General features: G+C 42.5%; 1 protein-coding gene across 1 annotated transcript in view; it reads right to left on the bottom strand.

The window, feature by feature from the left end:
- LOC102772149 (PRAME family member 8-like) overlaps positions 1-10,172 on the bottom strand; it is a 13,321-nt gene extending 3,149 nt beyond the window's left edge. Inside the window, 3 exon segments of the mRNA XM_015571023.1 lie at positions 1,509-1,616; positions 9,309-9,860; positions 9,863-10,172. Of these exon segments, the coding sequence (XP_015426509.1) occupies positions 1,509-1,616; positions 9,309-9,860; positions 9,863-10,172 (970 nt within the window).
- Between the last annotated feature and the right edge of the window lie 204 nt (positions 10,173-10,376).

The following is a 10,376-nucleotide window of genomic DNA, read 5'->3' as shown; positions in this document are numbered from 1 at the left end:
TCAGGGCCTCAGCCGCCCCAATGACCTGAGGAGAACACTCTTGGTGCTCCCCCTTGTGGTCTTTGTGCACAGTCTTGTTGTAGTTAAGCCTGAATTGTTGTAAGTAACACTCGGTGGGATTGGCCTCCAGGCCAATTTGCTGTGAGAATCAGCTGTGTCTGCAGTGGGAGAACTTCTGTCCTGGAGCTCTAGGGAGGTGCTAATCTAGCGTTTGCCTGCAGCTATCTCCGGCAGATGGCTCTGCCGCGCAGGGCTTGGGCGGGGCGGGTCCCTGGGGATCTGCAGGGAGGGAGCAGTTATGGCGGCTCTCAGTTCCGTCCCTAGGGACTCTGCCTCACAGAGTCCCAGCAACCGCTGCAAACCTCGGAGAGAAAGCTGCCCTCGAGTTCCGACTGAGGCCAGACAGTCCCGCTTCTCCAATTTGCGTCTGAGTTCCTAGCGACTCGCCCGGATCTGGGGCTCAGAGTCTGAAACTCCCTCCCGATTGTAAACAACAACCGCGCCCTCCACGCTGCCAGCCCACTCCACGTGTGCACGCACCTGAGAATTTCACTTCAGCACTGTGCCTCTTCTGAGTCTGGGTATGATATTCTCTTTCCTCCTAGTTGTAGAATTTCCACTCAGCCAGCCCTCCTGTGGTTCTGGATGATGTCCGTTCCGTCTTTTAGGTGTAATTTGAATTGGTTGTTCGAGGCAGCAATCTTCGGCGTTAACCTATGCCGCCATCTTGGTTCTCTCTGTACCTGACTTTAATACATTAATTACTTTAATAGTGATACATATACTCAGACACCCATGGTTCATATTTATTTTTTTATAAATGAAATTAATGACAAAGTCAAATAATACTTTATCTGATCTGTTTGATAGTGAAGCCTTTTTATTTTTCTTGATAGCCAGAAGAGACTAGTATTTAACTCTTGTTTTTGTCATATCTGTCTTTCTGTGTTCAAATTTAACTGGGTAAATTTTGATTATCCGTATCAGTATAACCTAAAAGACAATGATCAGATTGGGAGAAAGCATTTCCTCAAGTACTTATGTTGCAAAGGGTTATGTCATCAAGAGGCACCAAAGAACTCTGGAACAATGAATTAACATCCTTGGTATATGGTGATAGCTGTAAAACTTTATAAATTGGGTAAAAATCCTTGAATTAGCTCAGCTGGTGTGCTCAGTGGTTGAGCATCGACCTATGAACCCGAAGGTTACGGTTAGATTCCTGGTCAGGGCACATGCCCGGGTTTCTAGCTCTATCTCCAGTAGGGGCATGCAGAAGGCAGACGATCAATGATTTTCTCTCATCATTGATGTTTCTATCTCTCTCTACCTCTTCCTTCCTCTCTGAAATCAATAAAAATATATATTTTTAAAAATCCTTGAACTATACACTTAGAATGGATGAATTTTTATGATGTAAAATATATCTCCATAAAACTGTAAAAAACAACAACGCTGATATATAAAGAGCTATCCAACAATTGGGGGCAGAAACCCCAACAACTTACTAGCAAAATGTGAAAGTGATATAAGCAGAAAGTTCACAGAAAAACGTGTGTGGATGGCCAGTAACAAAAATGTAAGCTCAGTTTCACCAGCAATTAGAAAATTGCACTCTAAAAAAAAAAAGAAAAAGAAAAAAAAGAAAAGAAAATTGCACTCTAGCCGAAACCGGTTTGGCTCAGTGGATAGAGCTGCGTACTGAAGGGTCCCAGGTTCGATTCCGGTCAAGGGCATGTACCTTGGTTGCGGGCACATCCCCAGTGGGGAGTGTGCAGGAGGCAGCTGGTCGATGTTTCTCTCTCATCGATGTTTCTAACTCTCTATCTCTCTCCTTTCCTCTCTGTAAAAACTCAATAAAATATATTTTTAAAAAAAGAAAATTGCACTCTAAAGTACCAACAAGAGCATTTTTCATCTGTCATTTGGGAAATATTTTATATTTTAATTCAAATTCTATGAATTATTTGAGTAGGTAGTACTTTTAAAGAGTTCAAAGATAAAAATGAAAAAGGCTCTAAAAATGTACAGGGAAAGGTCCCTCTCCATCTGTCTTTTTCAGATCTCTAGTTTCCTTCCCCCCAGTGCAGCCAATGTTATCAGTATCTGCTGCAGTTTTCCAGAGACTTTCAATGCACACACAGGAAATGTGTATAGTTACCACCACCACTTTAGCACAGATGGCCAGGCACTGCATAACTTCTCTGCATATAGTGGTGTTCTCTTCCACCTTCCAAAGCTCCCCTATGAGTCCCGAGGGGGCTTACTCATTATTATTATTTTTTAAATATATTTTTATTGATTTTAGAGAGGAAGGGAGAGGTAGAAACATCAATGATGAGAAAGCATCATCGATCAGCTGCCTCCTGCACACCCCCTATTGGGGCTATTCCCTCAACCAAGGTACATGCCCTTGACCTTTCAGTCTGCAGGCTGACACTCTGTCCACTGAGCCAAACCAGCTAGGGTTCATATTTTTTATAGCTGACATACTACAGTTTATTTTAATACTTCTTTATCAGTGGAAATATTTTTCATTGTGCAGACATACCACAGTCTATTTTAATGTTTCCTTATCAGTGGAAATATTTTGTCAGTGTTTTTCCATTAACACTGCACTGTACATACATCACTTAACATATGTGTGAGTACATCTGTGTAGTAGATTCCTAGATGTAGTATTGATAAATACAGCAAAGCTTCTAAAGGTTGATTGCTTATAGGGTCAGTGAGGGTTCAAGGAAATGGGTAGCTCATACATGGTTTTGGGGAGCATTCTCGCTATATATCAAAATTTTAAAAATGCATATCTTTGACTCAGAAATTGTATTTCTAAGAATCTCCCCAACAGAAATCCTTACAAATGAACATAAAATGATATGTTCCAGCATTGTTTTAAATGAGAAAACATTTAAGATGTTTGGATGTTGTACTGTTGGACAGTTTTTACAATGAGCGCATAGTCACATATCTTCTGTAATAATAATTTTTTAAAATATTTTATTGGTTTTTTACAGAGAGGAAGGGAGAGGGATAGAGAGTTAGAAACATCTATGAGAGAGAAACATGAATCAGCTGCCTCCTGCACACTCCCCACTGGGGATGTGCCCGCAACCAAGGTACATGCCCTTGACCAGAATCGAACCTGGGACCCTTCAGTCCACAGGACGATGCTCTATCCACTAAGCCAAACCGGTTAGGGCTGTAATAATAATTTTTAAAAAGTCAGCCTTAATTTGTGTGGCTCGGTTGGTGGGGCATTGTCCCATGCACCAAAGGGTTGTGGGTTTGATTCCCAGTCGGGGGGCGTACTGTTACATCCGTGTTTCTCTCTCTCCCTCTCCCTTCCTCTCTTTCTAAAATCAATGAAGATATATCCTTGGGTGAGGATTTAAAAAAATGACATCTGTAAGTACCAATAAAAATGCTAATAAAAGGTATCAACTACAAAACTTTTTCTTTCTTTCCTACATTTTTTTATTAATCATGAAAAATTTCAAGTATACATAAGCAAAGAAAGTAATATAACAGACACCCAAAAACCACCATTCAAAGTTAACAGATGTTAACATTTTTCCAAATGTGCTTCAGATTTTGCTTTTGAAAAGAAACAAAATGTTACTGCTATAGTTATAGCTCTGTGCTGTACACTCTCGGGTGAGAATTTTCTTAATGTTATGTACATTTATAATCCTTTAGAATATAAATAAGGTGCCCTTAGATGACTTAAGAGACAAAAGGTTAAAACGTTAAAAAGTTAACTTAGGCCCAGCTGCCATGGCTCAGTGGTTGAGCATAGACCTATGAGCCAGAAGGTCATGGTTAGATTCCCTGGGCAGGGCACATGCCAGGGTTGCTGGCTCAATCCCCAAAGGGAGGCATTATAGATATAGGTATAGATATAGACATATGCAGATGGAAATCATGGTACTTAAAAGATCCAGTTCTATGGTTTCTCTTTGAAATCATCTCTTTGAAACAACAAAACTGGATGTTGCCAGTGTTTAAATTTCTTCTCCATAGGTCATAGTGAAGAGCACAAATTTAGACCATGATTTAGTTTCAATTTGCTGCATACTAGCAGTTTGACTTTGGTAAAAATTAAAAATTTCCCTCAGCCTCAGTTTGTTTATCTGTAAACTGGAGGAAATGATAGCACCTTCCTTACAGGGCTGTGATGAGAGAATGTTTATATGGCTCTTAGCACAGTCCCTGGCACATGTCAACTGCACAGTAAATGTTAGCTACTCTCTCATTATTTTTCCTCTCCAAAAGTACCCAAGCACCACTGTGCTTCAGGCAGAGGTTTGGGGGGAAAGGGGGAAAATGGCCCTGTCCCTATGGAGCTTAGAGTCTGGCTTTTATTATTTTGAGTGAGGTAGACAGTGTGGAAAGGACATTTGATTATGTGGAGGTAAAAGCCATGTTGGAAAAATTACTGACCAAAAAATTCAAATAAGAGACTTGAAAAATTAACATGTTATTCTATGGTTATTTTCAATGCTTGGAAATGTCTGATATGGATGCAGAGTCTTAACCTTCTGAAAAGCCTCCCATATCAAATATCATTTTTATTATTGTGATAACTGAATGTAGTCGGTGGGTTTGGCAGTGACACCTGAGGGAACCTGTGCACAGCACCATGGAGCCGGGGCCAGGGACGTACACCACCCCATGCCCTGCCCTGTGCACTTTCTACCCCACTCTGCTCACATTACAGCCTGGCCTAGGAGACCTTCAGTGAGACTGTGTCTGTATTTCATTTTCTGTTTTGACTTAGAAACCAACTTACAAAAACATGAAGATGAGGTAATTCTCTCCCCCTGTTCCCCCCTCTCTCTCATGTCAGTTTTACTTCAGAGTGATAGGTGGAGATTTCCAAAACATTTGTATTTCTTGCTCATAAATATTGGGGGCATTTTGTGACTGATCTGAGTGGCATGAATCCCTTTGCTTCCTGGCCTCCAACACATACATCTTTGTACATGTTTCCCCAAATTGATTATAAAGGAAAGTATGGAGTGAAAGAATTAATGACACATAACCTACTCTCTGGGGTAAAGTAATTCTGTGGAGCAGACAAGCGGCTCCCTGGGCCTTCTCTGCCTTCTCTGAGCTGTACTCTACTCCGTGATGAAGGTGACTTCTGGTGACATGACAACTGTAAGGCCCAGGGCTTCCTGATTCAGCGTTTAGGAAAGATTAACTGGGAAATTCCACTACGAGAAATTGATCTTTGAAATTCTTTAAGATAGTTAAAAAGTAATAAGTACAATTATTACCAATAACTGAATTAATAATTATGTTAATTATTAATATTGGCATTAAAAGATAACTTATAATTAATTACAAATTGTTCATAATGCTCTTAATAGTGATAGGGATGCGACACAATCCAGCTAGAAAGATGTTCATCGGAGTGCTGTTTATAATAAAAAGTGGAAACCCCTAAGTACACAACAACACAAGATTCAGAAAGGAAATAGTGGTAAATCCATAAAGTATAATAATCTGCAGCTGTTAAAAAGTTAAAGACATGGAAAGAGGTTCAAGGTATGTAAGACAGCACACTGCAAAGCAGTAGGCATAGTACAATGCCATTTTAATAAAAAGAAAATTTCTCCATGTTAGGGGGATAGACATAAGAAATGACTGGAAGGATATGTAGAGTGGGTCCCTGTGGGTTGTGTGATAACGTGTAATTTGGATTTCTTCCTTTTGTTGTTGTTGTTGTTAATCCTCACCTGAGGATATTTTTCCATTGGTTTTGAGAGAGAGTAGAAGGGAGGGGGAAAGACAGAGAAAAGCATCGATGTGAGAGACACATCAGTTGATTGCCTCCCACACATGCCCCGGATCGAGCTTACTACTGAGGTATGTGCCCCCTGAATCGAATCCAGAACCCTTCAGTCCATGGGCTGATGCTCTATCTATCCACTTAGCCACACTGGCTATGGCTGGATTTCTTTCCTTTTGAATTCTGTATACTCTACAAATAACTAGTGAAAGTCACTGTTGATAACTGTTATAGACTGAACTGTGGCCCACCCATATGTTGAAATTCTAAGTCCCAGTATACCTCAGAATGTGATTGCATTTGGAGATGGGGATCTTTAAAGATAGTTAAGTTAAAATGAAGTTGTTAGGGTTAAGCTTTTATCCCATATGGCTAGTGTCCTTGTAAAAAGAAGAAACTTGCCTGGCCAATGTGGCTCAGTGGTTGAGTGTCAACCAATGAACCATGAGGTCATGGTTCGATTCTTGGTCATGCCACATGCCTGAGTTATGGGCTCAATACCCAATAGGGGGACTGCAAGAGGCAGCCAACCAATGATTCTCTCTCATCATTGATATTTCTATCTCTCTCTTCCTCTCCCTCCTCTCTGAAATCAATGAAAATATATTTTAAAAATTTTTAAATGAGATTAAAAGACAAAACTCAGACACAGACATATACAGAGGGAAGACCATGTGATGACAGAGGGAGTAGACAGCCATGTACAAGCCAAGGAGAAAGGCCTTAGAAGAAAATGACCCTGTTGATACCCTGATCTTGGATTTATAGCTTCCAGGACTGTGAGAAAATAAATTTATGTTGTTTAAGCCACCTTATCTGTGCTGTTTTGTTATAACAGCCCTAACAAAGTGACCAGTGACCTAGTACCCAACCCCCAACCATCTTGACCCTCTTACTCCTCTATAATAGAACCCCAATTTGGTGTAGGTGTCCACCTTCCTCTGTGAGAGATGGCACTATTCATGCCCATGCAAATAGAGATAGGTCCATTTCAGGTACGCCAGTTATTGCACATGTGACTCAGTTCTGGCCAATCAGAAGTGAAAATCCTGGAGGCTTTTCAAGTTTTCCTAGATGGTGAGACACACCCTAAGGCGCAATTCCCTGTTTGGTCTATATTTTGCTGGATATTGTTGTATTTGCAATGATAACTGGAGCTGTGGCGACCATATTGGGATTGTGAGAGAAGCCCCAGGTGACACTGAGGTGGACGGATGGCCCATATCTTGCTAAAGATAGACAAGCAGAAAAACAGAAAGAATATGGGTCCTTAATAATGCCTCTTAACTCCCAAAGACATCATCCAGGAGTCAGGCACCTCTACACTTGTTTAATAAGAATACATAGTTTATTTTTAAGCCGGTTGAAGTTTGGTTTTCTCTTACTTGCAGCCAAACGCATCCTAATCGGAACAATTGAAACCTAGAACAAAATATATTAGAGCAAAATAGGTTCTATAAACCTTTGGATGCCTTTAGGCCCGTACCTACAGCATCAACTCCTACATCTAATAGACTGCTCCAGCATAAAATAGCTTTTCTTTGGCTACAGCCCAAGGCCTGAGTGAAGGACTCATTTTGTTTAGAATATTGACACCCATAAAGTAGACATTTAAATGCTTCCTCTTTCATGTTCCTATGTCACTGAATAGAGTGAATACACATGGCCAAGGACTGTGTTGCATAGCAACCTCAAAAGATTAACTGGAACAGCAGCCACATCCCAGCCAGCTACAATGGAGAGTCCATAAAATGCACAGCCCAGGACTCTGGTCTGGTGGGAAGCTGGGGGGGGACTATGGAGCATAAGGAATTAAGCTCTGCCTGCAAAATGATTTTGTTCGTGGTAAGTTAAGACAGAGACTGAGAACTCCAAGATAAATAAAGGCCATATATGGGGAAGTAGGAAAGATAGGCCATATATGAGTACAGGGTTTGCTTTCAGTGTAGGAGGTGGGGAAGAAACCAGAAAGGCAAGATTGTTTCCTGGTCCCACATATTTACAAACCACTGGCTATGTTTAGTCCTTTACTGCATTCAGGTCCCTTTTGCTATTTCATCCTGTGTAGATGGGGTAGTCATTGCTAATGACCTCATCTACTATTGTTCCCCAGTCTCTCTGTGCACTTTCTCTGATATGTTTTTCTTCACAGCATGTATCCTTACACTGATATGACTATCTCAGAGGAGTCTCTCTCTCTCTCTCTCTCTCTCTCTCTCTCTCTCTCTCTCTCTCTCCTCTCTCTCTCTCTCAGCAGCACTGTGCAAATCAACCAATAATGTGGACTCTAAGAGTCTTTGGAAGTTAACTGAAAAGTTTTTCACTCTCTTGCTGGGAATAGATTCTAAAAAGTTACTTTTTACATAGGCATAAAAATAGACATGTATGCTAAAGTGTTCATTACAGCACTGCAGTATAGGAAAACTAGAAAACAACAGAAATGGCCCTTAATAAGTGAGCCATAACCTAATTTATAATACATTTATCTTATGGAATTCTATATATCAGTTACTGTGTAATTAATATTAGTAGCAGTTAAGAGCTATTGAATGATCTATATTTTATCATTTATTTACCCTAAAAACCCTCTGAGGTGTGAGATTTTATTATTCCTACTTCACAGATAAGTGAACGGAGGTAAATAGTCGTTAAGTGACTTGGCCCAGGTCAGACAATGAGGAAGGGGCAGAATTAGGATTCATAACCTAACTGTTGCTAGCACACAGACGTTCAGCCATTCTTCCATACTGTCTTCCAGGACTTAGGATGAAAAAGACTCTAAAGCATTTTATTAGCTGAAAATAAAAGCAAAATGGGCCTAGATTAATGAATCTGTTCACAAAACAAAAGATGTTGGTAAGTATTTGTGGTTTGTATATTAGCAGTGCCTGCTTCTGAAGAGGGGGGAGTGGAGAAGGTAGTGGAAACGTTCATATTTACTCTATATTCTTAAAAAGGTTGGATTTTTTCATAACAGTAATATATGTATTATCCAAGTAATTAAAAGACAAGTTGTGCAACAACTAAAGCTACCACTAGAGGGTTCAACAGCTGCTTACCACTCTCTCCCCCTAGAGTTGGTGCCGAGAGAGCTGTCCAGGTGCTGAAGTGTGTAGGGTAAGGAGCTCACTGGAGGGGACCTAGAGAACCGCTTGGAGCTTCCCCTGCCAAGCCTTGTAGATGAGAATCATTTGAAGTCTGGGACTGAGCTGAATTCTCTCATCCTCTCTGTTATTCCAGAACGAATCAGCTCTAGAATGTCAGAGGAAAGTAGGCGAGTGGTAGTATTTCATTATGCTCCTCACCCAAGAAAAGAGGTAACATTTTACCATTAGGAATCTTTTTATTTTTAATATAGTTTATTGGTTTTTTATGGAGAGGAAGGGAGAGGGATAGAGAGTTAGAAACATCGAAGAGAGAGAAACATCGATCAGCTGCCTCCTGCACGCTCCCCACTGAGGATGTGCCCGCAGCCAAGGTACATGCCCTTGACCGGAATCGAACCTGGGACCCTTCGGAGGAAGGAGGGAGAATGCATGTGGAGCTCCCGGAGGTGCTGCAGCCTGAGCTTCTTCTTCCTCCCCCTCCTCCTCCTGCTCTTCATCCCCTTCCTCCTCATCATCCTCAGCCAGCTCTCCCAGGAGAAGGAGTTTCTGCAGGTTACTCATCTGACCCAGGTAGAGAGCAAAGGCCCCCAGGGTGGGCAGGTCCCAGGTGCAGTTCACGTTCACCTCCTGGATGCAGTCCAGCCTCACCCTATCCAGGACCCTCCTGACCCTCTGGAAGGGCACCTCAGGAATCCTCAGCGCCTTGCAGCACAGGTGTAGCAACCCCTCCCTCTGCTGGGCCCATTGGACGATGTGCATGAAAAACTTATCCCGGTCTCTTTCGTTGAAGTTAAGGTCTAGGAACACCTCCAAGGGAGCCAGGAGATGCTCCATGTTGGGGCTGGAGCTGTGCACAGTCACTGGTCCTGTCGGTGAGCAATTCCCGGTGCTGACTCCAAGCCACATATCCCAGAAGTTGGCACCCGTGTTCCTTAAATCCAGCACCTGCAGTTTCCCCTCCTGGGCCGAACCTCCTGGGCAAGCAGAACGTCAAGCGCATCAAACACGGCTTTTAAGCCTGCGGCCCTGGTTGGGGCATGATCAGGGGGACGCCGCATCAGGACCCCCAGAGGGAGGACAGTGAAGGGCCAGGCTTGGGCCAACGCCTTCAGTAGCTGGAGGCGGCGTCCACCAGGGTAGGTCATGGCGAACAGGTATGGGAAGAGCTCGGCGGGCAGGTGCTCCAGAGCTGCGATGGCCGAGGCCTGGTCCCTCAGCAGGCGCTTTGCTGCCAGCTCCAGGAGTGTGGGTGGCGCCCGGATGCTCATCTTCAAGGTTCTCAGAAAGGAATCCTGCGGAAACGTCTGCTGTGACTGGGTTGGCGGGGGCTCAGATCTCAGACCTGGTGGAGAAACACGACACTGACTGCAGAGCTGGAGGCCTCTGAATCTCTCCTCTAGTGCCTGAGGTTTTTATACACCGTCTCAAATGCTAACATCCAATCAGAACCCCTGGTCTAAACCCCATAATCC

Source organism: Myotis davidii, unplaced genomic scaffold (genome assembly GCF_000327345.1).
Source record: "Myotis davidii unplaced genomic scaffold, ASM32734v1 scaffold111, whole genome shotgun sequence".
NCBI lineage: Eukaryota > Metazoa > Chordata > Mammalia > Chiroptera > Vespertilionidae > Myotis > Myotis davidii.
The sequence above is the reverse complement of the archived record's forward strand: the minus strand, read 5'-3'. Positions and strand labels throughout refer to the sequence as shown.